Genomic DNA, 27,996 nt, shown 5'->3' with positions numbered 1-27,996 from the left:
TTGCCGGCGTCATAAGGGCATCACTTGCGCCTACACTCGCCCCGAATCATCGGCAAGCCTCCCACTCCTACTCCGAAGTGATGGGAATGCGCCGTGTAGCAAAAAGCTGACCTACGTGTCGTGTCAACGCAGGCGTATTACTACACTTCAGTTTGTAGACTATTTAGGGTGTAGGGCGGACACGAGGGACGCCCCTATGACGATGGTAATTGGAAACACTGTGATGACTAATGCAATTGTTTAATAATCAACTTCAATATATAGAATCGATTGAAACTATCTGTTTATTGTACAAAGTAGCAACAGACCACTAGGAAGGAAGAATTAACGTCTGTTAACAAACGAATTAATTTACATATGAAATAGAGTTACGATTTTGCGTAAAAGTACAAAGTACGTGATGTTAAAAAGCGCGATAGTACGTTTTCAATAAAATAAAAAAAAAGATAAGTCGCGCGCGCGCGATCAAATTCAACGATATTGCCATTCAAAAGGCAGCAATTCAACAAAAGTTACGTTAATTCGTATTTACAATATAAATATATTTCTGTACGTTTAACGATCCCAAGATCGTTTTTTTTTTATCGCGATTCTCCTTTTACTCACGAGCGAATCGTGTTCTTTAAAATGTCGTGAGAATTGCACATTTCATACGTAAATTCGCTCTTACAAAAAGGTATATATGCAATTAACAGTGAAAGTGTGTTCCGCCAGTTGTCTTCGCCCAAGTGTAGTATTTATTCACTTTCACTACCGCCACCACCGCCTCTGTCAGAGCTAGAATGACGGGAACCGACATCGCTTCCAGACACTGACTTTCTAGATTCTGGAGTGGCGGATCTGAAACACAAAAAATCATTATCTTTAGAAGTTTGTTAGACTAGCAAAGTCTTTATTTTAAAAACCCTCACAAACTATACGAAATTCCTTCAAGTATTTCAACATTCACACATTAGTTACTAATACGACAAAAATGTCAAGAAAATCAAGTCAATTTTATGCATGTTTTTGTTTAAAATTATAAAACAATTACCATACAATTCTCTTATATAAAGAAATAAGGATTTGTAGAGTAATTTACCTTGCTGATCCACTAGGACTGCGACTACGAGAGCCAGACTTCGACCTTGATCGGGATCGTGATCGTGATCTAGACCTCGAAACAGATTTAGATTTTGATCGGCTTCTAGATCTACGTTCATCCGGCGAGCCACTCCTTGACCTTGATCTCGACGTTGCTTTTCTGGAACCGCTGCGTGACCTTGATCTTGATCGACTATGTCTAGATCCCGACCTTGATCTTGCTTGTGATCCACTTTTTCGTGAACCACTGCGGGATCGCGATCGCGATCGCGATCGCGACCGCGACCGCGACTGGCTTTTTCTTGAACCAGATCTTGATCTGGAGCCTGACCTTGAGCGTGACCCGCTCTTTGCTGAGCCTGATCTCGATCTGGACCGGCTTTTTGATCGAGACGGACTTCTAGATTTTGATCCAGATCGAGATCTAGAACGCGATCGAGATCGTGATCGCGACCGTGATCGTGATCGTGATCGTGATCGTGATCGCGAAGAGCTTCTGGATCGACTCCTGGATTTTGAACGACTTCTAGAACGACTTCTAGAACGACTTCTAGACCGAGATCGTGATGCTCGAGATCCTTCGGAATCTGATGCGATTCTTCTACTTCCACGTGCACGACCTTCATTACCGCTCTCGCCCCTGAAAAGCAAGTTATGGGTTTAATGTATTAGCTTAATCTTATTGACCATGTTATATCACTTAGAATCCACCTTACCCGCTAGCAATCTTAAGACCTCCTGTATCACTGTCGGATTCGCTCGTCGATATTGTTTCCTTCGATAAAGGCATCTTACCCTTCGTAGTTTCGGCAGTGCTTTTACGAAACTTATCTTTCTTACCTGTTCCCATCTTTCTACCACGTTTGGGCTTGGGTCGATCACTTTCAGAACCTGAACACAGAAACCACAATATTTTTTTATTTATCAAAGAAAAGTTTTAGCATGCTCAAGGTTGTTTAAGAGAATATCTTACCGCTTTCTCCACTACCCAATTCTTTCTTGCGCCTTCCTTTACCCTTGCTTTTCTTCTCTTTACGTTCGCCACTAGCTTTCCTTTTGCGCGGTTTCTTTTCTCTTAGAGTTTCCTCTCTTCCTTCTTCTCTTCCAGAACCACCACTGTCGCTAACATACTGATCAGTACGTACTCTCTTTCCTTTTCTTCCGGACTTCTCCGAAGGCATTTCTCCGAATACCAGTACATTTTTCGTTTTCTCGACGTATTCCTGCCGTTTCTGCAACATCTCTTCTTCTTTCTGTCTACGCAATTCTTCAAGTTTCCTTTGCTCTTCTGTTTGACGCATCTTAAATGCTTGTCTGAAAGTATTTTTAGAATTATTTACACGCTTGATATACTACTTAAAGTATTTGATTTCATTATTTTTATTACCGTTCTTCTTCCTGCTTCCTTCTCAACATCTTTTCTTCTTCGTCCAACCTCCTAGCCCGAGCCACGTGATACTGTGCTTGTGACAACAGGTCTTGACACCTCCTAGCTTCCGCTTCCGCAAGCTGTTCCATTCTATCTCCATGTGCCGACAGATATTGGAAATATTTATGTGAAAGTCCTAATTCATGAACCGCTTGGAGTACAGTAGTCAAAGTTGATTTTTCATCTTTTAGTATTTGCGTTGCCAGACGCTGAAGTACAAGTGCAATATTGTACAATAAAACCGTATCTTGTGGGGCAACCCTGCGCGCCTGCAATACAAAATATAACTTGTTCGTTTATTCCTTAAAAAGATATCCAAAGTTTTTGCTTACCTTCAACAATGTCAGTTTTGCTTCCTTTAATTTACCCGCTTTGAAGTAAGCTCTGCCGAGGTATTGAAGAACTTCAACATGATGATATTTGTAAAATTTACGGAGACAATTCTCATACTGTAAAATGATATTTATAAAATAGGTAATTGTCTTCGAATTGATTTATAAAATCGAGCACATATAGTTACCATCTGAATAGCGCTGACAAATTGTTTTTGCTCTACATAGATATGTGCGATGTTTAACCAAACATCACAAAAGTCTGCGGTTGCCTCTCGCACCTGAGCGAAAATATCTCTAGCTTCGTTTACACATCCTTTATGCGCCAATACCGCTCCAATTCCATTCGCCGCCCAAATATTTTTAGGATCATTTCGTAAAACCTAAAAGTTCCATATAGAAACTGTGACAAGCGCAAACACCAGATTGCAAATTACAAATATATGAGTAACACTAGTACCTGTTTATACATAGCCAATGCTCTATCTTGGTGGCGTTTCTCCCGATCCTTGTCCTTTCCACTTTGATGTAGAGTTTGTAACCAAATATTGCCCAAGGCGATTAGTGAGTAAGCATCTGTACTGGTTGTAGGATTTTTCAGGATTCTTTCGAATTTCTTTTGACCAGGACCCCATTCCATCTTAGCCAAATGCAAATTTCCTAAAAGTGACCAAGCATCCGGATGTTCATTGTTGATTCTCAAAGCGTCTTTGAACCAATCGGATGCTTCATAAATCTGTCCTTTGTCCCGCGCCATGCAACCAAGACGTAAGTAACAATCTACATAATTCGGATGCTCTTTTAAAATGTCTTTATATAACTTCTCCGCTTTGTCGAAGACACACAAAGCTTCATTCAGTCGTGCTAAATTGTACGTTGTTGTAACCGCGATAGAATTATAATATACAGAATCGTGTAAGGCATCGGCTTTGGAACGCGCCAGTGATTCTTCCAAATTTTTTCTAGCTTCTTCTAAATTTCCAAGTCTATAACATAAATAAATATTTTATATACGAGTGACACAGAGTGTACGAATTTCAGTTAAACGTAGGTTACACACCTATAATGTAGAGCTCCAACATTATTTAGAATTTCGGGTGGTATGTCTGCTTGAACCTTCTCTTTTAAAATTCTAGTTGCAGTACCATATGCATTTAAGGCTGCATTAAGGTCACTTTGTTCTAATATTTGAGCCAGCTCAATCCATGCTTCGACATCGTCAGGAAATTGTTCCGTGACTTTGCGAAGATGATTCTTAGCAATGTCACGTTTTGATTGCGAACTCGAATTTGCATACAGTGATCCAAGAATTTTCATTGTTTCATAATTGCCTGGTTGAGCTTTCAATACTTTTTCAAAACATTGAGCAGCCTGCATTTACAATGGAAATTTTATTCTTTAGTGAATCGATTGAGGTTTAACGTGAACCAATGTACTATACATACATTTTCTGCATCACCTCGATAAACATACATTTGACCTAAACCAAAGTGTGGTAATACAAACACTGGAGGCGCAAATTGTGTTGCCTGGTAATAATACTGAAATGCTTGATCATAATCACCCTGAAACATGGTTACTGATCGCATAGAAAGTCGTTAAAAGATATTGAAGTTCAGATATTAAATAAATTTACCTGAACGTGAAAAGCTCTAGCCAATTGGTAACAACTTTCTGCACGCATAGCTTCATTCTCTGTGTTGTGGAAAGCATGAAGTGCCAAATGTTGCACTTTGTTGTAGTCTTTTTTAAAGAAAAAATGATTTGCCAAATGGTTCAAAACCATAGGATTTGTTGAATCAATTGTGTATGCTTTTGACAACATTTGTACTCCAGTTCTGATACTGTCAGGCTGTTGTTGATTTAGTTTTAAGACGGAGAGCCCAACTAATGCGCCAACACATTGTCCATCCAATTGCAAAGCTCTTTCAAAAGCCAAACGTGCTTTTTCTTGGTTATTCAATTTCATGAAACAATGTCCCATTCCAAGTCTCACAGCAGCTGGACAATTGGGATTTGTTCTCAATGCTTTTTTGTAGAATGCAAGTGCACCACGATAATCCTTTTTGTTGAATGCTATACATGCTTTACCAAGTAGAGAGGGGATATTATTTGGAGACTGATTGAGTACAAAATTGAATTGAGCATCAGCTTGATCCATTTTATCCCCTTCCAAGAGGCAAAAGTAAGCTCGGCCGAGTAAATGATTCTAAAACATAAATTATATTTATATGAGAACTATAAATATTTTTAATTATCTACTGTATTAATAAAAACAATACGTACCTGGTCATACATAATGATCTTATCAGCAGTTGTGTATAGTAATGTAGCTTTTGTAAATAGATCTCTCTTTTTGTCTTTATTTTTCTCTCTGTTGGCTTCTTGGACATAGTATGCCGCCAACATGTCCAATGCACGCATTTGATCTTTTTCATAGTCGCGATAATCAATATTTGCATCAATTCGAGAGGATTCAAGTATTTTAATAAAATCATCAATTTTGTGTTGCTTATAATATTCAAGCTGCAATAAAAAATAATGTGGTTCGAGTCTTGTAATGTTTCTACGACAGCTGTTAGAACTGTATTATAGATACATACGGCCAAATTGACCCAAATATTAAGTTGAGCATGTTCTTGGCGTAGAATTCCAAGAACTTCATCTCCCTCTGGTAACTGATCGAGGTAGAGTTCTATTACCTAACAAAATACAATGTCAACATTTAAGAAAAGAGAAGGCTACAGAAGAAAAGATAGAACAATACAATGGCATGGTAAGGCATTTAATTAGACAAAGGAAACATACAATTTCTTGAAAAAATTTAGTTAACAAATGGATAACAACCGACACTTTAATATGTACGTTACAAATAATGCACATACTAAAAACAATTTGATCAAAGTAACGATAAGACAAGATTTTTAACAATAAAATAACTTTCTCAATTCGACCAACACAAACGAAACAATCAGATTACAAAATAAGTCTTTATAGACATGTATGCGAGTAACAGTGCGCACAGTTATATCGTATGTACGACGCTTTATTGCACAAGAATTCCATGTGAGGTTAGGTTCACTAAAACATCTTCTTATCACATTTGCCGGATAAATTTCAAGTTGCACTAATTGTAGGCATAGCAGGACCCGTACTACTTTCGTACAGTGTCTTAAGAATAATGAATTTCAGAGTAAGAAACAATAATATTCACCTCATCTGTGTCGCGAAGAGGAATCTCTATGGAACCCGCCATTGCGGCGACACTGATCCTCAGTAGTGCTTCACCATACTAAGTCCATACGGGGGGAACCGGCTTAAAATTATGAAACAAAAACAGAAACTGCTTCTCCTTTTATTGGATGACGCTTCACAGCTAATGCTGTGCTGCCCTCACAGCGAGGGTCCATGAGAGAGAGAGAGAGAGAGAGAGAGAGAGGGAGAGAGAGAGGGAGAGAGCACATCAACACAACCCTAAGTGAAACAAGTCATGCTTGCAATTTCACTCCATTTGCGTATCCGTTTGTCTGATGCTCCAGTTTAAACACTCGGCGTGTTATGCGACTTGTACTTTTTGCCCCGTAGGATTCTCAAATACACAGTCCAGCGTATTTGCGAACGTCTTGAAACAGTAACCATTTCGACAATTATTAACATTTTCGAAAACGGGTAACGTACATTTTAGATAATACTTTCTAGTTTATGAATCTACACAACTTTTTTAAATCAACCATCCCAGCACTTGTTAACTGGGACGGCCAGCAATCAATGTTCTACTCTATGAGAAGGATTTTCTTAGAAAGACTATACATATTTAATTTAGTAATTACCTACAAAAAATTTTCAAAGTCAGAGATTTAGAGAATTAGAGTTAAGAATTATTGAAGATTGGTACAATTTGCGGACAAAAAAGATTAAAACACAATATGAAACAATTCCAAAATGTCTGGTAAAAATTCTGAAAATTGAATTTTATTCGGGCATTAACATTCTCACTTCTGGTGTGAATAAGGACGAACTTTCCGGCTTGCATGAATTTGAGATTCTGAAAATGACCGTTATTATTAAATAGAAGTACCTGTGAGGAACACGTGAGGTTGTAAACCGCCAGGCCGGGCCCGCCAGGGACCCTAAGACGAAAAGGTCTAGCATGTGCTACTCAAGCATGGCCAACACAGATGTCCCATTAAATAAATGCACAGACCATTGCAGCAACGTGGAACCACAATTAACGTGACTTCGTTCACAGGGATCCTAAATCTGTGTCATTTTCTACAGAGTCAGTAATATAGACAGAAAACTGCATTCCATGTAATGCCTGTACGGACCCAGTAGAAATGAAGTAATAATAATAACAATAATTTTAACAGCCGAAAATGAGGGATAGCTGAGGTCATTTGAAGTAACTTTTTCCTTTGCGAAAATGCAATCTGCGGCTTTGTTTACGAGTTATTAACGGAAAACACTGACCAATGAGAGGTGACGGCGCGAAGTTCGAGAGCCCGCAGCACGAGGCTTTGGCAGATGGTCGGGACGAACTCGAGCCGCATTCGAAGTATTGAATAAATGACGAAGCGAGAATTTTCCGGATTCTTTTTACTACGTAACAGTTTTTTAAAGAAAAACGCTGTTCACCTTTACTTTAGAAAGTCTGAAGAATATTTACTAATTTTTCGGACCCGCAATAGTAAGTAATTTAACCGTGACGGCCGTTTTAATTTTCTAGTGTACATGACACCTTGTGTGTAACATATGAAATTTTTAAGCAAGGTGTTCAGTGAAGACTATGAATGATACAGAATGATTCGCAAAGCTAATTTAATAAATGATAATCGTGTTAAAGGACGTAAAGGATATGTTTGTTAGAGAAATATGAAGAGTATTATCAATAAACTTCAAATAACCTTCAAATAACCTTCAAATAACCTTGACATAACCTTGACATATCAAGGTCACGTCAAGGTTGTGTCAAGGTCATGTCAAGGTCATGTCAAATGGAGTGAAATTGCAAGCATGACTTGTTTCACTTAGGGTTGTGTTGATGTGCTCTCTCTCTCTCTCTCTCTCTCTCTCTCTCTCTCTCTCTCTCTCTCTCTCTCATGGACCCTCGCTGTGAGGGCAGCACAGCATTAGCTGTGAAGCGTCATTCAATAAAAGGAGAAGCAGTTTCTGTTTTTGTTTCATAATTTTAAGCCGGTTCCCCCCGTATGGGCTTAGTATGGTGAAGCACTACTGAGGATCAGTGTCGCCGCAATGGCGGGTTCCATAGAGATTCCTCTTCGCGACACAGATGAGGTGAATATTATTGTTTCTTACTCTGAAATTCATTATTCTTAAGACACTGTACGAAAGTAGTACGGGTCCTGCTATGCCTACAATTAGTGCAACTTGAAATTTATCCGGCAAATGTGATAAGAAGATGTTTTAGTGAACCTAACCTCACATGGAATTCTTGTGCAATAAAGCGTCGTACATACGATATAACTGTGCGCACTGTTACTCGCATACATGTCTATAAAGACTTATTTTGTAATCTGATTGTTTCGTTTGTGTTGGTCGAATTGAGAAAGTTATTTTATTGTTAAAAATCTTGTCTTATCGTTACTTTGATCAAATTGTTTTTAGTATGTGCATTATTTGTAACGTACATATTAAAGTGTCGGTTGTTATCCATTTGTTAACTAAATTTTTTCAAGAAATTGTATGTTTCCTTTGTCTAATTAAATGCCTTACCATGCCATTGTATTGTTCTATCTTTTCTTCTGTAGCCTTCTCTTTTCTTAAATGTTGACATTGTATTTTGTTAGGTAATAGAACTCTACCTCGATCAGTTACCAGAGGGAGATGAAGTTCTTGGAATTCTACGCCAAGAACATGCTCAACTTAATATTTGGGTCAATTTGGCCGTATGTATCTATAATACAGTTCTAACAGCTGTCGTAGAAACATTACAAGACTCGAACCACATTATTTTTTATTGCAGCTTGAATATTATAAGCAACACAAAATTGATGATTTTATTAAAATACTTGAATCCTCTCGAATTGATGCAAATATTGATTATCGCGACTATGAAAAAGATCAAATGCGTGCATTGGACATGTTGGCGGCATACTATGTCCAAGAAGCCAACAGAGAGAAAAATAAAGACAAAAAGAGAGATCTATTTACAAAAGCTACATTACTATACACAACTGCTGATAAGATCATTATGTATGACCAGGTACGTATTGTTTTTATTAATACAGTAGATAATTAAAAATATTTATAGTTCTCATATAAATATAATTTATGTTTTAGAATCATTTACTCGGCCGAGCTTACTTTTGCCTCTTGGAAGGGGATAAAATGGATCAAGCTGATGCTCAATTCAATTTTGTACTCAATCAGTCTCCAAATAATATCCCCTCTCTACTTGGTAAAGCATGTATAGCATTCAACAAAAAGGATTATCGTGGTGCACTTGCATTCTACAAAAAAGCATTGAGAACAAATCCCAATTGTCCAGCTGCTGTGAGACTTGGAATGGGACATTGTTTCATGAAATTGAATAACCAAGAAAAAGCACGTTTGGCTTTTGAAAGAGCTTTGCAATTGGATGGACAATGTGTTGGCGCATTAGTTGGGCTCTCCGTCTTAAAACTAAATCAACAACAGCCTGACAGTATCAGAACTGGAGTACAAATGTTGTCAAAAGCATACACAATTGATTCAACAAATCCTATGGTTTTGAACCATTTGGCAAATCATTTTTTCTTTAAAAAAGACTACAACAAAGTGCAACATTTGGCACTTCATGCTTTCCACAACACAGAGAATGAAGCTATGCGTGCAGAAAGTTGTTACCAATTGGCTAGAGCTTTTCACGTTCAGGTAAATTTATTTAATATCTGAACTTCAATATCTTTTAACGACTTTCTATGCGATCAGTAACCATGTTTCAGGGTGATTATGATCAAGCATTTCAGTATTATTACCAGGCAACACAATTTGCGCCTCCAGTGTTTGTATTACCACACTTTGGTTTAGGTCAAATGTATGTTTATCGAGGTGATGCAGAAAATGTATGTATAGTACATTGGTTCACGTTAAACCTCAATCGATTCACTAAAGAATAAAATTTCCATTGTAAATGCAGGCTGCTCAATGTTTTGAAAAAGTATTGAAAGCTCAACCAGGCAATTATGAAACAATGAAAATTCTTGGATCACTGTATGCAAATTCGAGTTCGCAATCAAAACGTGACATTGCTAAGAATCATCTTCGCAAAGTCACGGAACAATTTCCTGACGATGTCGAAGCATGGATTGAGCTGGCTCAAATATTAGAACAAAGTGACCTTAATGCAGCCTTAAATGCATATGGTACTGCAACTAGAATTTTAAAAGAGAAGGTTCAAGCAGACATACCACCCGAAATTCTAAATAATGTTGGAGCTCTACATTATAGGTGTGTAACCTACGTTTAACTGAAATTCGTACACTCTGTGTCACTCGTATATAAAATATTTATTTATGTTATAGACTTGGAAATTTAGAAGAAGCTAGAAAAAATTTGGAAGAATCACTGGCGCGTTCCAAAGCCGATGCCTTACACGATTCTGTATATTATAATTCTATCGCGGTTACAACAACGTACAATTTAGCACGACTGAATGAAGCTTTGTGTGTCTTCGACAAAGCGGAGAAGTTATATAAAGACATTTTAAAAGAGCATCCGAATTATGTAGATTGTTACTTACGTCTTGGTTGCATGGCGCGGGACAAAGGACAGATTTATGAAGCATCCGATTGGTTCAAAGACGCTTTGAGAATCAACAATGAACATCCGGATGCTTGGTCACTTTTAGGAAATTTGCATTTGGCTAAGATGGAATGGGGTCCTGGTCAAAAGAAATTCGAAAGAATCCTGAAAAATCCTACAACCAGTACAGATGCTTACTCACTAATCGCCTTGGGCAATATTTGGTTACAAACTCTACATCAAAGTGGAAAGGACAAGGATCGGGAGAAACGCCACCAAGATAGAGCATTGGCTATGTATAAACAGGTACTAGTGTTACTCATATATTTGTAATTTGCAATCTGGTGTTTGCGCTTGTCACAGTTTCTATATGGAACTTTTAGGTTTTACGAAATGATCCTAAAAATATTTGGGCGGCGAATGGAATTGGAGCGGTATTGGCGCATAAAGGATGTGTAAACGAAGCTAGAGATATTTTCGCTCAGGTGCGAGAGGCAACCGCAGACTTTTGTGATGTTTGGTTAAACATCGCACATATCTATGTAGAGCAAAAACAATTTGTCAGCGCTATTCAGATGGTAACTATATGTGCTCGATTTTATAAATCAATTCGAAGACAATTACCTATTTTATAAATATCATTTTACAGTATGAGAATTGTCTCCGTAAATTTTACAAATATCATCATGTTGAAGTTCTTCAATACCTCGGCAGAGCTTACTTCAAAGCGGGTAAATTAAAGGAAGCAAAACTGACATTGTTGAAGGTAAGCAAAAACTTTGGATATCTTTTTAAGGAATAAACGAACAAGTTATATTTTGTATTGCAGGCGCGCAGGGTTGCCCCACAAGATACGGTTTTATTGTACAATATTGCACTTGTACTTCAGCGTCTGGCAACGCAAATACTAAAAGATGAAAAATCAACTTTGACTACTGTACTCCAAGCGGTTCATGAATTAGGACTTTCACATAAATATTTCCAATATCTGTCGGCACATGGAGATAGAATGGAACAGCTTGCGGAAGCGGAAGCTAGGAGGTGTCAAGACCTGTTGTCACAAGCACAGTATCACGTGGCTCGGGCTAGGAGGTTGGACGAAGAAGAAAAGATGTTGAGAAGGAAGCAGGAAGAAGAACGGTAATAAAAATAATGAAATCAAATACTTTAAGTAGTATATCAAGCGTGTAAATAATTCTAAAAATACTTTCAGACAAGCATTTAAGATGCGTCAAACAGAAGAGCAAAGGAAACTTGAAGAATTGCGTAGACAGAAAGAAGAAGAGATGTTGCAGAAACGGCAGGAATACGTCGAGAAAACGAAAAATGTACTGGTATTCGGAGAAATGCCTTCGGAGAAGTCCGGAAGAAAAGGAAAGAGAGTACGTACTGATCAGTATGTTAGCGACAGTGGTGGTTCTGGAAGAGAAGAAGGAAGAGAGGAAACTCTAAGAGAAAAGAAACCGCGCAAAAGGAAAGCTAGTGGCGAACGTAAAGAGAAGAAAAGCAAGGGTAAAGGAAGGCGCAAGAAAGAATTGGGTAGTGGAGAAAGCGGTAAGATATTCTCTTAAACAACCTTGAGCATGCTAAAACTTTTCTTTGATAAATAAAAAAATATTGTGGTTTCTGTGTTCAGGTTCTGAAAGTGATCGACCCAAGCCCAAACGTGGTAGAAAGATGGGAACAGGTAAGAAAGATAAGTTTCGTAAAAGCACTGCCGAGACTACGAAGGGTAAGATGCCTTTATCGAAGGAAACAATATCGACGAGCGAATCCGACAGTGATACAGGAGGTCTTAAGATTGCTAGCGGGTAAGGTGGATTCTAAGTGATATAACATGGTCAATAAGATTAAGCTAATACATTAAACCCATAACTTGCTTTTCAGGGGCGAGAGCGGTAATGAAGGTCGTGCACGTGGAAGTAGAAGAATCGCATCAGATTCCGAAGGATCTCGAGCATCACGATCTCGGTCTAGAAGTCGTTCTAGAAGTCGTTCTAGAAGTCGTTCAAAATCCAGGAGTCGATCCAGAAGCTCTTCGCGATCACGATCACGATCACGATCACGATCACGGTCGCGATCACGATCTCGATCGCGTTCTAGATCTCGATCTGGATCAAAATCTAGAAGTCCGTCTCGATCAAAAAGCCGGTCCAGATCGAGATCAGGCTCAGCAAAGAGCGGGTCACGCTCAAGGTCAGGCTCCAGATCAAGATCTGGTTCAAGAAAAAGCCAGTCGCGGTCGCGGTCGCGATCGCGATCGCGATCGCGATCCCGCAGTGGTTCACGAAAAAGTGGATCACAAGCAAGATCAAGGTCGGGATCTAGACATAGTCGATCAAGATCAAGGTCACGCAGCGGTTCCAGAAAAGCAACGTCGAGATCAAGGTCAAGGAGTGGCTCGCCGGATGAACGTAGATCTAGAAGCCGATCAAAATCTAAATCTGTTTCGAGGTCTAGATCACGATCACGATCCCGATCAAGGTCGAAGTCTGGCTCTCGTAGTCGCAGTCCTAGTGGATCAGCAAGGTAAATTACTCTACAAATCCTTATTTCTTTATATAAGAGAATTGTATGGTAATTGTTTTATAATTTTAAACAAAAACATGCATAAAATTGACTTGATTTTCTTGACATTTTTGTCGTATTAGTAACTAATGTGTGAATGTTGAAATACTTGAAGGAATTTCGTATAGTTTGTGAGGGTTTTTAAAATAAAGACTTTGCTAGTCTAACAAACTTCTAAAGATAATGATTTTTTGTGTTTCAGATCCGCCACTCCAGAATCTAGAAAGTCAGTGTCTGGAAGCGATGTCGGTTCCCGTCATTCTAGCTCTGACAGAGGCGGTGGTGGCGGTAGTGAAAGTGAATAAATACTACACTTGGGCGAAGACAACTGGCGGAACACACTTTCACTGTTAATTGCATATATACCTTTTTGTAAGAGCGAATTTACGTATGAAATGTGCAATTCTCACGACATTTTAAAGAACACGATTCGCTCGTGAGTAAAAGGAGAATCGCGATAAAAAAAAAAACGATCTTGGGATCGTTAAACGTACAGAAATATATTTATATTGTAAATACGAATTAACGTAACTTTTGTTGAATTGCTGCCTTTTGAATGGCAATATCGTTGAATTTGATCGCGCGCGCGCGACTTATCTTTTTTTTTATTTTATTGAAAACGTACTATCGCGCTTTTTAACATCACGTACTTTGTACTTTTACGCAAAATCGTAACTCTATTTCATATGTAAATTAATTCGTTTGTTAACAGACGTTAATTCTTCCTTCCTAGTGGTCTGTTGCTACTTTGTACAATAAACAGATAGTTTCAATCGATTCTATATATTGAAGTTGATTATTAAACGTTTTTCTTAAAAATATCACTGTTAGGTAGTAAAAAAAATCTGGAATATTCTTGCTTCGTGATTTGTTCAATACTTCGAACGCGGCTCGAGTCCGTCCCGACCATCTGTCAAAGTCTCGTGCTGCGGGCTCTCGAACTTTGCGCCGTCACCTTTCATTGGTCAGTGTTTTCCGTTAATAACTCGTAAACAAAGCAGCAGATTGCATTTTCGCGAAGGAGAAAGTTCCTTCAAATGACCTCAGCTACCCCTCATTTTCGGCTGTTAAAATAATTGTGGAACACACTGTATAGAATATTCACTTCTTGTTAACATGCTTAAATTCGTGAACTATCGGTAACGCTGAACACGATACCACAAACTTAGGATCCGCACGCTATGTTTTTGTTTGTCTCTGGGTTTGAATTACTGACTCTGTAGAAAATGCTGTGGTATGATGGCGAACTCTATATAATTGGAACGGTCAACTAGTGAACTATATCTGACTACAGCAGAGAAAAGTGTGTGTCTGACGTAGCTAAATTTACGGCGTTTGCCAGCTTTTAAATGTACATTGTTGCCGCGTTAAGCGTTCAAGCGATTTCTTCCCTGCTTGGCACAGATTTGGTATCCATACGAATCCTAAGTAATGCAAAAACGGATTCTAAACTACAAATTTTTTTAGTTGACATTTGTTCCAAAATCCATTTTTAATTTTGTGTTCATATTAAATAGTTAATAATTTTGAAATTTTTAATTGACATATTTTTTAATTATAATTTCCATACAATAGGGGGGGTCTATTTTAAATATTTATCTTTTTGCAAAGATTCTGGATTATGCAAATATTTCATAAGGAATACAACAGTTTTGTCTCTTCTCTTAGATATTTCTTCTTTAATAACAATAAGAAACTCATTACTTAATTCAGTATTCAGTTTGTCTAAAGTCTTAAATAAGAATTTAAGTAAACCTTCAACTTTTCTCTAACAAACCAAACTGTTATAAATATTAAGAAGCCAGATATAATTAATATATTAATGAAAAGAGTTCGATCTAATTACGTGGAAGGATCGAATTGTGCAGTTAAAGTCAGCTTTTAATATGAAGAAATGAAAAACAGATTGGAATTATAGTTTCACAATTTTCATAATGATATGAGAAAAGAGTGAACACGTATTTTTTGTATTTTTAATCTTATGAAAGTAACATAACATGATCATACTGTTTATTCTCCATCGGTCATCCATTCTTCTTCTGCCCACTTCGTTACGTCTTGAGACTTGCTACCATACTTTCGACAAAGTATGCGTGCACTTTTGGAATTTATGAGCCATAGAGCCTCCAAAATTACGTACGTTTGAGCACTTCGATAGTTTGAGAATTCTGGATGGCACTAACGGGAGATAAATCGTATAAGAAAACGTACAGAAGTATGTCTTTCTTTATTCTCAGGTAATCTCTTCGTAGATCGTTATTTACAACGTATTGACATCTTTGATTACATTCGCGATTTCAGTCGTCAATGATCGTGTTAAAAAGTTCTCACGTAGAGGTTCCTTGACACATTTTTATATATAAACCTTAAACACCTTCAACTTACAATAATTATCTTACTGTATAGATCTCAAACATTATGTAGATGAATCAAATTACTCTTATGCACATAGTGTGTGGTCGGCCGACGTATGAAAAAGAAGGCAATCGTAACGTTCATGACAATATGTAAGATTTGTGCAGTCGGTTCCCGTAATCCAATGGTTCAACGAAGTAGTCGCAAATTGCCTATCTAAGGAGGAAACTGTTGGTTATACGATCCAGCCACCCATACAAAGTTGGAAAAATAGGTTGGAAAAATATCTTCACCAGTCTCCTAGGTTCTTGGTTGTTCGCGGCCGCGAACCATGAGCACGCATCCGATCGAGACCGTTCACAACGGTTCGAAACATGTGCGATCCGCTCGGCGGATCGGCGTCGGAATTCCAAACGGCGCAGCGGCACGTACAAGTCGCGCTCTTGAAACTTTGATATAAGACTTGGAATAACGAGAAACGTCGAATGTAAGAGTGTACACAGACACGTTCAACGTTCTAGCCTATTATCAACGTACGCGCCTGAACGCTGCTCCCTAAAGTCCGATCTTAGCCTGATAAATGTTATCAACGCATCCCTTTTACTCTGTGTACAAACCAGAGACTACGACTATTGAAGACGTTCCAGGAAAGTGTATCTTCTTTACGCGATAACGATCGATTGGTCGTTCGTGTATGATCACACGAGCTACGAAATCTTTACTTCTTTTTCGCCTCCTCCTCTACCGCCTCGTTCTGCTTGCGGAAGCAGTCACCGACCGGGAAAAAGTCCCAACACCTCTGCTGATACATGTTCCACACGTACGTCTCTTGTCCGGTGTACTCGGTGTCCGGTTTGTTGATCAAGTGCATCAGGAAGAACCTGAAATTATACGTCGTTTCATTGAGGTCTGTTCTTCGAAAAGTGGCATCTGATGTATGCTGCTAAAACTTGCATTTCCATATAAGTTACTCACATGTAATTAGCAAGGTTGTGTTCCTGCTGAACGTGCGTATCGAAACCATGGGGAACCGTATCGAAGTATTCTTTACCCAATCCACAAATGAAGCAATTGCTCTCCATGTTTGTCTTCACGTTCTCGAGCTGGTCTCGAAGTTCACCAAACGCGTCGATGATCAAACCTGAGTGATGCGTGAAACAATTATGAAGTAATTGAGAATTGTACGGAGATTAAGTGCCAAAATCTGTTTCGACTTACCTTGAATGATAGCCAACAGAATAACGATGACGAAGAAGAAGAAAGTGATGTCGAACATGATGCGATAAACTTCGTAATCGTCGCCATCTGGTTCGCCAATTTCGTCGCCGATGCCACCGCCAGCTCTAACCCCTTTGTACAAATGGAACACGAAACACTGTAACAAAACGTAATATTGACATTAGCTACTGTCTGAGGAAAGTACGTGTAAAATGTTGCTCCTAATTCGCACCGTTAACATGTCGTGACATTTCTTGTCCACTTCGTCGTCCTCCTCTTGAATGTAAAACTTCCTGAAGAAATTGAAGGCTATGACAGTGTATATATACACGACGATTGTTAGCAGCATCACCGTCAACACCAATTGTTTGCCGTTATGTGTCACAGATTGCAAAATCGTCCTCAGCGTTTTGAAGCCGACCGCGACATCCAACAAATGGGCAGCGAAGAAGAAGTTGTTGTAGTTCCCGAGAATCGAGAATATGAAGTACCACAAGCTATACAAAAATGCCTGAGGAGAATGGGATGTCAGATTATTAAGATACAGTCAATATAGCTTTTTTCATAGTTTGAATTCGAAATGACTCACGTTGTCGGTGATGGTGACGCCGGCCTTCCAAACCTGGTACCTCCAATCGATATTTACGATGCTGGGAAAAGTAAAATTCTATGAAGAACAGTATCACGGTGTCGGACCTACTCAAGCAACGTTACTCACAAATGGACCAAACCAGACCCTTCCTCTTCTTGCTGACTGAACGAAGTCTTCTCCATGCCAAGCAAGTTGCTGATGTAATCGAAGTCGTAGGTCTCGCTGTACTTTTGCCGAACCTTTTTCTTCACGAATTTATCCCAATAGTTCACGGGGAACGTTTTCGCTGATATCACCATCTTATCCCAGTGCGCTTTGATGTCGTCTTCTTCCGGTGTCTCGGCAATATATAATCCGTCGAATTCCACTCGCCGCGCAATTTCTTTCTCCCGTTTGAAAATGGCTAGCGGCACCTGCGTTACAATAAGTCATTCAAGCATCTCTGAGCAGTTCTTGAACTTTAATGTATTAAGCAAGGCCGAATCGAACCAACAGTTTCATTGAGATTCAAGGGTTTTGTATACCTTCAAGTGGTAATAAGCAACGAGCATAGCAAGAGAGACGATCGAATGAAGACAGGCCATAAGCCTCATGACGTGTGCCATGTAGTAGAAGTCCTCAGACACCTCCACGTATTCCAAAGCGTACGCGTCCTCTTCCTCTTCCGATTCGTTCTCCCCACTGCCACTGCCTATTTCGCCAACGCCACTGCCACTTCCGGAACCAGATGGACACTCACCAGATATCTCCGCTAGCATATCCGACATTATCTGGCCGCTGCCCTCTTCGTCCGAGTCCCCAGCCAACGACGATACCTAGTCAAACAACGATTACTATTGCAATACGAAACGAGAGTCACCCTAAACCAAGATTCCCAGCGTAAACGCTACCTTATAGAACAGCAACATGAAATTAATGCAAAATGCCAGCACCAAGGCGACGTATTTTAAGTTGTAGAAGTTCCTGGCCAAGAATGATACGATTCGATGAGTGTACTCGGAGAAATCGATGCTCGACGAAGACGTTTCCACGATGGGTTCCTGTTTGGATTCTGCCTCTACTGCAGCCATAGCTGCTTGCTGTGCAGCTGCTGCTTCGGCTGCAGCCGCAGCTTGTGCTCGAGCTTGTTCACCGCTGTTGACGAATAAAAACGTCTCGATAGTGCATGAGAAAAATTTCACTTTCTAGGAGTATACGGACATAATCGTACCCTAGTAAATCAGCCAAGGAAACAGGCGATTCCGCATCTCCGCCACCTTCAGCCCTCGCACCATCTTCCCCAGTAGCTTCCTCGGGTGTACTCTCACCGGTTTCTTCAATACTCGATTGCGGAGTGGAAGTCGCCGATTCGTGGGGTGCGATCTTTATCTGGCCACCTTCCTCTTTCGTTATGTCCATTCCGAACGCCTGCACCTGTTCAGAAAATTCGAGACGTGTTACGTTTCATTCTTACAAGGACAGGTGAACGAGTACAACCTGTAGATTAGATTCGTCCGGTGTCGGTGGCAGAGCGGGCAGATGCCGAGACGGTTTCTCCTCTTCCTCCTTCACCTCAACAACAGGCGCTTCCACGTGTGGTCCCTTCATCAATGCCAGCAGCAACTTCATAAAGTAACCAATAACACAGCCGACTCCGAAGCCAGAATAGTAAAATGAGTAAAATATCATTTTGAAGAAGCCAACGATGAGTTCCAGTATCGACATTTGCTGCATCTCAGCGAACTTGGTCTTGATGTTGCTCGGAGAGAAAAGAGAGAAGAAGAAGTAAACACTGTCCTTGAAAGTTTGAATACCTCGCCGGATAGGATCTTTGTTCCTTTCTTCCTCGTCGTCCGTCATGTACGTGTAAGAAGATTCCCTGGCTTTTCCGATTCCTCCGCTCTCTTCCACCGCCATCAACGCGCTCGCGTGTTGCATCTCAAAGATGGCGTCCTCGCAGAAGTTGATGAACGTCTCCAGCTTCTCTTTCTCGCCTGCTTCGACGACGGTGTTGTAGAAGTACGTTCTCTTGGACTCCTTGATCTGCGGCTTCTCCCACTGTTCGATGTTCGACTCCTTGATCTCGAAGTACACACGCTCGATCTTCTTGTTCCCGCCGAGGATCTCGATCCTGCCCAGGAACGGCTCGAAATAGTTCAAAACAGATCCAGCTGTCTCGAGGAATCTCGCCAATCTGGGTTCGTTCGGCATGTGCTCGGACAAGTTCGTCAGCAGGACAGCAAGATTGAAACCGATTTCCTTCGCTGGCTCGTGGAAACGGTCCATGAACGCGACGTAATCGATTTTGCCGTCGTGATTCGTTTCGCAACAGGCCAACAAGAATTCGATCTCCTCGCTACAACATAGCACCGTGTCAACCACTGCATCTCTCTCCGAAGATGGTAAGCTGTCTACTTACTTCGTGTAACTCTTCTGCTGTTCCATCTTCTCCTTGAAGTCCTTAGGGTACACCCAGCCGTCGCTATTCAAATCCACTTCTAAGAAACTCGGGGATGACACCAAGTCCTTCAGCTTCAAGAACATGTCGAAGTATTTCAAAATCAGCTCGACGTTGCCCGCCGATTCCACCAGCGTGTCAACCATCTGTTTTCCGATGGTTCCATTCACCACGTTACCTGCAAGGATCAACGCAATGAAACACCGACTACTTAACAGATGATTCCTTACAAGTTTGGACAGAAGTAAAGTACCCTCAAGCATAGAAAGCATCATGGTGATCATGTCCTTTTGCAAGTTCAATAATTCCTTCAGCAGGTCCACCTGACTCGAGTGCTTCGATAGTTTGTCTTGCATGTGGGAGAAGAGGAAGAGGAAACCGCCGACGGCGTCCCACAATCGAGAGTGTGCTAAGGCTTGTTGATTCTGTGCGCAGGGTCCTTGAATTACTTCAGTCAGAGTGTTGAACACTTGACTGGCGACGCCTATAGCTTTGAAGAAGTTGGCTTTGCCAGCTGGGTCGATCAGTTCCTTGCTTGAATAATGCCAGTAGAAGTCCATGATGGACTCTTGGAGCCTTAGAAGGTAATCGACGGTGCAGATGACTACGTTTACCGTTGTTGTGTTACCGGCTTGAGTTCTCAGATAATTCTGCCAATCTGTTCATAATGAAGACAGTGAAGCTTGCCTCCTAACGGTATACTACTCCGTAGCAGCATTAAATATCTAGTAATACGAATTGACGTACCAAGATTGTGCCCCTCGCAAGTCAGTTGGATGAAACGAAATAGGGCGCACGTAAATTCAGCGTCGTGCATGTTCTTCTCACCAGCTGCACCCTCGGAACCGACTCCGAGACCTTCAGCTTTCGTGTTCCTCTCGAAAGCGTCCAGATCCAAAACGCTGCAGGAATTCATTAAGCCAGCGATGGAAGTGAAGAATCCCACGTCCTTCTTCTCTTTCAAATGGTTCAGCATTCCCCGCTGGATTTCTATGTTACCGCCGCGAAGAATGGAGATACCCAGTTCTAAGGTCTTCATAACCATCTCGCTGGGCAGACCCTTGCAGGCAGATATGTGCAGCAGGACCATCTCCGCCACACCGCGGTTGGCAAGGCGAGCCTGGTGGAAGAGAAGCTTCTGCTTCTCCATTTCTTGCTCCTGCAAACGTACTTCATTATTTCATTTGCCTTTACATCTTCTAATTGATAGGGAAATTATGAAGTAACCGCAGGAGTATCACAGGAGTATCGCAGATGAATACATCGTAAACAATCATCTTACCATGTGTTTATGCATTGGTCTCTTCGAGGACGCATTAGGAAAAGATAAGAAAGTTAATAACAATTTAAGGTGAAGTGACGTTTGACGAAGACGAGTGTAACGAGACATAGACAGACAGTGATCAGGGGCTCGATTGTTAGAAAAATATTTACAGAATCACAGGCGTGTTTTTAACATGTAAATATCGAGGAGACATAACACAATGAAGACTTGACGAGAATAGAAACGGAAACAAGTGAATCTCCGCAACAACTACTTATTCTTACCATAAGTAGCTTATGCACCCGCTTCTACAGGGTTAGTATGTGAGAAAAAGATAGGAAGAAAGTTGTTAATAAGATTGAACATATAGGAAGGTTGTCCGTAATTTCCATTCCTCGATATATGTATAGCTCAGAGCAGTTTTGTAGAGTCTCAATACTAGAAATCATAGCAGAAACCATAAAGTACTTACATGGATGGAGGCACCACCTTCCTCCTCGCCACCTCCGCCCTCATCTTCTCCTTCCTCTTCCTCCTCGCCGCAAGATTTCGATATGATTTGAGCATAACTCATGTAGAGCGGATCTTCTTGAAGAGCACCGGATCGTTCTGTCATGGCTCCGCGACAGAACGTAGTGACCAATTGCGTAAGCGGGTCTGGTTTTCCCTCATCCTCGTCTTTGTCCATCTTTTTCAATTCTGCGTCCTCGAAAGATTGCTTTGGAAGGACAACAACGTGTTAAAAGACTACTTCTTTTTCATTCGCAATTTCCGCAAATACAAAATTTTACCGTAAGGTCTTCAATCATCACTTCTTGGCCCACATTCTCATCCTGTAACCAGAGCTCGTAGTATGTTCGCGCGAATATGTTTATAGCCCGATGCCTGGAACAATAAATTCGGTGATCAATCTTCACAGCCTGACGAACACAATTCCAAGATCAATTATACACCAGTGTTACTTCACCTTTGTAGCTTGTACAGTTTTCTAGTACGCAGGCATGCAATTGCCGCTCGCTTTCTGGCCGCACACAATACACGCTTCCATCCATCCCGAGATGGTGGAGGTTTCGTTGCCTTTTAGCAGCATGCACACACAACTACAATCGTTAGATCACTAACAAATAAATAGAAAAAAACATCGTCGATGATCTGTGATTAGTATGTACTCTCGTGGAAAAATCGTCGAAGTAGTTGAATCACCGATTTCCATAACGAAAATGTAACTATGAGCAGAGATAGGTAAACAGAAAATATTCAAAACGATACGCAGATCATATGGTTTTACTTCGGCTTCAAGCTGTCTAGGAAATAGCATTTTACCTGTCTCTGATCGCTGACCGAATGTTAAACAAATTCCAAGTCTAAGCGACAAAAACGTAAAGACCATACAGACGTATCGGTTCCCGATTGGTTAGAGCCGAGGCAGACAGAAATCCAAAAATACTGGCAACGCAAATCAAACCAAAAGAGGATACCTGGGCAAGGAATGTAGGGAAGTTTGACGGAAACAAGCGATCACGGCTCGTTTGCGTTGTATCGACACCACGGATCGATATTGACCCTTGCTCTGTTGTTGCGGATGATCTATCTACTCGAGAACATAAAATTCCTAAATGAATCGATGGGACTCTCCGACCAAGGAGCATTGTCGAAGAAACGATGATCGAAAAGCAGTGCGAGTGCGTGTGCAACTGTCCCACTCACCATGTGTAAGCCATAAAGAACTTTAGCCATGTCCGTGATTCTCGCGACCACGTCCTCTAACTGTTGCGCCTTCACTGGCTCCATAACGTCTTTCTTCTGGCCCAGCTTCGAGTACAAGTAATGCTGCCAAGACATTTCGTCGGCGGGATCGATCTTATCCGGTAGAGTCAGCTGCGTCTTTGCGAACTCTGCGATATCGTACTCAGGCATTTTCTTCAGGAACCTGTCCTTGCAGTGTTGAACCAATTCCTGTTCACGTCCGGCGAAGAGGTTCAAACCCACCGGCAGCAACCTCTTCAAGCAGGCCACCATTAGAGACGCTTGAATCTCTTTGTCCTTGTCCCTCTTCTTATCGCGATGCTTCTTTTTTTTCTGTTAATCATACGATTTAGCATATATGTTCTTTGTGTTATTTGAGAATTAAATTTATCTCTTTAGATTAATTTCAGTTAAAATCTTAAACTTAATCTTAAAATAAACTAAATCTTAAAATAGTTTTTAGAAATTTCCAAGGTCATAGTATTGTTTTTGCTTGCATATAGTTTTGCATGCAAAAACAATAACTATGACCTTGAAAATTTCTAAAAACTATTTTAAGATTTAGTTTATTCATATTCAATCGTGTGCGTTTAGACATGTATAAAAACATGATCTTAAAATGACCTGTCGATATTCTCCGATTCTTGTAATCTTTCAACTGTAAGATGTTCATTTCACGAATGCTACCAACCTTGCCTCCGCCAGAGGGTGCAGTTCCATCCGAGATGGCAGCGGGTCTCCTAGTAGCTGTCGGCATGATCAGTACCATATTGTCGATTTCATTCGCCGATATAAAGTTCTGTTCCTCGCGCAAGAAGTACTGCGACTTGGACCAAATATTGAATATCGCAGCCACGTGATTGTACAGATCTTCAGCCTCGGGGATATTGTTCCTTAGCCAGTGATTCCTCTGTAGATCTACGTACTTGATCAGCAGAGGATAGAACGAGTAGATGTCGCGGACTAACAGCTGCCAATCTTCTTGAATTTGCGCCTCGACCTGCGAAGTGTCGTCGGTGGACGATTTAATGAACCCTCGAAGAGACTCTTCTTTATGGAACATGTTGTCGGTACGTTTCTTCACGCGTTCAGCGAGCGGCAAGAACGGGTCCTTCAACAGCTCCTCCGACGAATTGATGATGATCTGTTGGGTGTAGGCTGCGATGCGTGTCATCCAAGGAGCGTTCTCATTGCCAATGTTCTTCTTGATCAACTTGAGGACGTTTTTGAGAAGTTGATTCATATGATCACTAGTGACCATACTGACGTACGTTCCTTCCGTTGGGTTCACGTTGTCTGGTCCCTGGGCCCACCAAAACGGCAGGTACGAGCAAAGTAGTGGCAGAATCACATCGACCACGTGAGGAAGATCGTTGTAGGTTTTCTCGGATTCGACGAACTGATCCACTTCTCCTAAGATCGTCTCCAGTGTCGGCATGCTGGACTCCATTTTCGACATGATGTCCTGGGCCTCCAGCGAATGATCGGCGATACGGTTCAACAGGGAAAATTGATTGTGCTTGTTTAGGTGAGGCTCTAAGAAAGCCACGGGGAAGCAACTGGAGAAGGCACCTAAGCAGGATCCCAAGTTGGGCTTGTTCCGCTCGATTTCCATCTTCAAGTACTTCCTGTCGTGGGTTAACGACGAGTCAACGCCGAGAGTGTACAAAGACGCCAGCATCTTGTAGGACGCTACTTGAATTTCGTCCACTGTAAGAAACAGAAATTATTACTGATCGTACAAATCCAAGAATATTTCATTGGTACACTATTTACTTACACAGAAGATCGCTTCCATACTCGCAAGCGGCAAGATGATCGAACATAGCAGTCAGAACCGGCAAAACGACGCTGTTGATGTAGGACAGAGAGGTCGACGTTTTCAGATGCGTGCCTCGAAGATGACTGTACTTGCCTTCCTGGAGATTCAAAATCGTGTGACCCAAATCGTCCGCAGTGTTGTTGAAGAAGGTTAACATGGATGTTCGAATGAACTCTGGACAGTTTTTCACCAAACTCTTCGCGTCGATGCCCTTGACCAGCACTTGAAGACAGCGGACGGTGATCCTGACGTCTGGTCCGAAAGCGGCCAATCTAGACCTTAGCAGGCTCGCCAGTTTGCAAAACAGTGCTGCCACCATTTCTTTTTCTTTCAAGGAAGCAGCCCCGACGTTGTTGGTCGCCGTGGCCACCGCAATAAAGTAATTCCTGTGAGTGCTAAAGTACTTCTCCATCAACGGTAGCACGACCTTGCTGAAGAATTTTATGTCTCTGGTCGAAGTCTTGAAGCTGTTCCGTCGGCTGAACGTGTCAGATGGTTTTAGAAGTTTCATGTTGATGGTGGCCTTGTCCAAGTAGGCTATCAGCTTCTCCAGCAAGGAGTAGGCGAATCTCAGCTCCACCGCGGCTGCTGCTGTAGCAACCTCCGACTCTCCGCCTCGATTCGGCTTATGGAGCTTGTAACCTTGGTATTGTAAGTACTTGAGGAATTCTTGGGAACGCTCACGGTCCTTTCGTTTCTCTTTGTCAGTCAGTAGATCGTATGGTACCAACTGCGGATGTATACCACCTCCTACAACAAAATATTTTCTTGGTTACACTAGTTAGTTCAGAGTCGATGAAAGTTTCTCTTAAATCCATTGTTGATACGAACCACATGTGATAAGCTCTTCCTTCTTTTTCTTAGCCCAGATGTCGTGTGAGTTGTCCGCAAGACGTTCAGCCATATTCTGCATTTCTCTGCTGAGTGTCAGATTCGTCATGTCGACCGGATGAGGATTGTAATTGTAAGGATTCGCTGAATCACCCTGAAAAGTACAACAGATTTAGCACAGCGAGATAGTGTACTCGTTTGAACAAATAATTGCAATTGCTTTCTAATTGCTCACTTGACTCTTCGATGATCGTCTCATAGAACTGCGATTGGTCGAAGGAACGTCCACTTCTGCGTGTTCTACGCTCCACCCTATGGCTAACAGAGCTTTCAAGCTCTCTCTGACAGGCTCCTTGTAACGCTCTCTTTCATAGTCGGTTAGCATGTTGTATGGTTTCAATCTAGGATGGGTCTTGTTCGAGTCGGACCACTGTTCACCGTAAGTCCAACCGTTCTCCAGCTTTCGACTAGCCCAAGCGTCGTGGTAGTGTTCCGAGAACTTCTGCACTATCTGATTGAGATCGTTGTTCAGCACCACTCTAAAATACATCGATATAGAGCAAAGTGTTCTAAGATTGATCATAACTTTGTACATATTTGGAAACAGAAGATGCATTACTTGGAGGTGTCGATTGGTTGAGGATTGTAGGGTCCATCCGGCGACTGCGTGGACGCAGATTTGCTACCGTACCACTCGTCATCGTAGTTCTTCGACAACGAATAGTCAGGAGGTAGAGCACAACCAATCGCCGTAAGGCAAGGCAGAGCTTTTCCAAACAATTCCGGATCGTAGTCCATTTTTGACAAGGAATCGAATATGTTGCTGAAGAGGACCATGGTTAAGCGTTTCTCTTCGTCGCTTGACGCACCGTATGCACCCTGTCCTCCAGTCGATCCATAGTATTTGGCGCAGCGATCGTAATGCAGGGTTAACAGCTGTCGCAGAAAATATTCGTTGTTGTTAAACATCGGCGTGCAACGTTTATGTGATTTCAGAACAACTGACTCACCCTTAGTGCAACGGTGGTGTATTCCGACAGCTTGGACACGTCCACTGTCAATTTCCGGAGCAACTTCAGCAGCATACTGGGTTGCATTTGGCTAAAACGAAAAAAGGGAAGCTAGAAACTGGAAATCCCGCCGAGCGAAACAACAGCAATATATTATAGATGTACGCATGTACATATGTTTACGCATATTACTCTATAATCGCAATTGCCCTTATGGTATACATCGAACATAGTTATTTACAACTGTTGTGGGTGGGGCAAGGTAAAGCGGTTTAAGAAATAATGATAGAACTTACGAGATATTTAACTCGTGGACTTCTCTTGTTAAGCAACAAAACGATTCTGTTAATTATTTCAATCGCGTCTTGAAAAAGATTGTGTTTACCTAGTCAGCGCCACCAGGAAGTCCGACACAGCCTCTCGTTGACCCTTGGTCAGCATTCTGTTCTTGCTTAGCCTGTAAACGGTGTGCAGGGTAGCATCGAGAAGACTGGCGTAATTGTCGGCTTCGTTGTAGAATTTGGAATGCTTGATCAAAAGAGGCAGGATGCTGTTGCCAATGTAGCGATTCATAGCCAGCGCCATGTCGGATTCGTAGCCGTCATTCTGGATCATTAAAATTCACGAGGATATAGTAAAAAAGAAAACAATTACCGTTTTTTTCCAACTAGTTTCGTACGCTCACCCTGTCTAGCATCGTAGCGGCACGAAGGTCAGGCAAGAAAGCCTCTTCGAGTATCTTGAAGAACAGCTCTTGGGTTTCGATGCCATAAACGCGTTCCAAAAACAAGACGATGCTCTGCTTGTGTCCCGGGATCAGACCGGACGGTGTGTCGCTCTTCGGCTTCTCCTCGCCAGCTGCAGGGTTCAACAAAGTGAACCTCAACGATAGGACACCCTGAAGATCATCGAGAGGCACCAGCGATCGTAGAATAGCTCTCGCTCGCAGGGACTCATTTTTCCCTGAAACGTAATCCTCTCTTCAGCGCGTGACACTAAAACGGGTATCGTGTTTCAAAGAAAATCGTTTATTTCGTGTATATTACCAACTGATACTGTAGACGCCTCTGTTGCTCGTTAGAAAATAAACACTATTATTAGATCTCTGATTACGAGTTACTGAAGATTTTATGAAGAAGCTCGTGATAGAACGGACCGTAGCTTCTGGTTAAAGGCAATCAATTCTACCTACTGCGTTTAGCTTCCAAAGTTTAAGGCGATGAGATAGGCGTTGTAGTAGCAAGATGACACTACTAAGGCAGTTCGAACGTTTCTTCTCGTTGCTAGATGTTTGCACGCGACCACTGGAAAGTGTAGCCTCCGATTCTACTTACCTTGTTCAATCACAGAAGAATCCGGTGCGCAACGACCCAGTAGATCCACCAGAGTACAGTAGAAGTTCAAGATCGCGGCACCGGTGTCGATGTAATCTTCGTCGCCGTCTGATTCCGGAAGCGGATGCTCGAATTGCAATACTGACGTACCTTCCGCTTCGTCGTGCACCTGTTTCTTCGATTCAATTAATATCTTGACACGTGTTTCTGAGCAAGTATCATTGCTCAACGA

At 41.3% G+C, this 27,996-nt stretch overlaps 3 protein-coding genes across 3 annotated transcripts in view; 1 reads left to right on the top strand and 2 right to left on the bottom strand.

The window, feature by feature from the left end:
* Positions 1-261: 261 nt before the first annotated feature.
* Positions 262-6,211, bottom strand: Ctr9 (RNA polymerase-associated protein Ctr9). Its single transcript, XM_076519910.1, has 14 exons — positions 6,059-6,211; positions 5,448-5,546; positions 5,131-5,370; positions 4,481-5,053; positions 4,290-4,409; positions 3,905-4,215; positions 3,305-3,830; positions 3,033-3,227; positions 2,845-2,961; positions 2,471-2,781; positions 2,057-2,397; positions 1,800-1,974; positions 1,082-1,723; positions 262-840 (listed from the first exon to the last, which is right to left on the bottom strand). The coding sequence occupies exons 1-14, from the start codon at positions 6,098-6,100 to the stop codon at positions 738-740; spliced, it is 3,795 nt and encodes a 1,264-aa protein (XP_076376025.1). The 5' UTR covers positions 6,101-6,211; the 3' UTR covers positions 262-737.
* Positions 6,212-8,012: 1,801 nt separating this feature from the next.
* LOC117228308 (RNA polymerase-associated protein CTR9 homolog) lies at positions 8,013-13,937 on the top strand. Its single transcript, XM_076519908.1, has 14 exons — positions 8,013-8,139; positions 8,652-8,750; positions 8,828-9,067; positions 9,145-9,717; positions 9,789-9,908; positions 9,983-10,293; positions 10,368-10,893; positions 10,971-11,165; positions 11,237-11,353; positions 11,417-11,727; positions 11,801-12,141; positions 12,224-12,398; positions 12,475-13,116; positions 13,358-13,937. Exons 1-14 carry the CDS (start codon positions 8,098-8,100, stop codon positions 13,458-13,460), a joined length of 3,795 nt encoding a protein of 1,264 aa, XP_076376023.1. The 5' UTR covers positions 8,013-8,097; the 3' UTR covers positions 13,461-13,937.
* Positions 13,938-15,363: 1,426 nt separating this feature from the next.
* RyR (Ryanodine receptor) overlaps positions 15,364-27,996 on the bottom strand; it is a 46,997-nt gene continuing 34,364 nt past the window's right edge. Inside the window, 27 exon segments of the mRNA XM_076519909.1 lie at positions 15,364-16,258; positions 16,261-16,391; positions 16,486-16,651; positions 16,729-16,885; positions 16,961-17,239; positions 17,318-17,378; positions 17,447-17,733; positions 17,845-18,135; positions 18,211-18,454; positions 18,531-18,733; positions 18,797-19,655; positions 19,719-19,935; positions 20,011-20,415; positions 20,505-20,916; positions 21,494-21,739; positions 21,813-21,906; positions 22,500-22,612; positions 22,729-23,100; positions 23,459-24,477; positions 24,548-25,339; positions 25,421-25,574; positions 25,656-25,959; positions 26,040-26,356; positions 26,431-26,521; positions 26,816-27,036; positions 27,116-27,393; positions 27,765-27,933. Of these exon segments, the coding sequence (XP_076376024.1) occupies positions 16,218-16,258; positions 16,261-16,391; positions 16,486-16,651; positions 16,729-16,885; positions 16,961-17,239; positions 17,318-17,378; positions 17,447-17,733; positions 17,845-18,135; positions 18,211-18,454; positions 18,531-18,733; positions 18,797-19,655; positions 19,719-19,935; positions 20,011-20,415; positions 20,505-20,916; positions 21,494-21,739; positions 21,813-21,906; positions 22,500-22,612; positions 22,729-23,100; positions 23,459-24,477; positions 24,548-25,339; positions 25,421-25,574; positions 25,656-25,959; positions 26,040-26,356; positions 26,431-26,521; positions 26,816-27,036; positions 27,116-27,393; positions 27,765-27,933 (7,923 nt within the window). The 3' untranslated portion in view covers positions 15,364-16,217.

Source organism: Megalopta genalis, chromosome 3 (assembly GCF_051020955.1).
Source record: "Megalopta genalis isolate 19385.01 chromosome 3, iyMegGena1_principal, whole genome shotgun sequence".
NCBI classification, from domain to species: Eukaryota; Metazoa; Arthropoda; class Insecta; order Hymenoptera; family Halictidae; genus Megalopta; species Megalopta genalis.
This window is presented reverse-complemented; position numbering and strand designations above follow the sequence as displayed.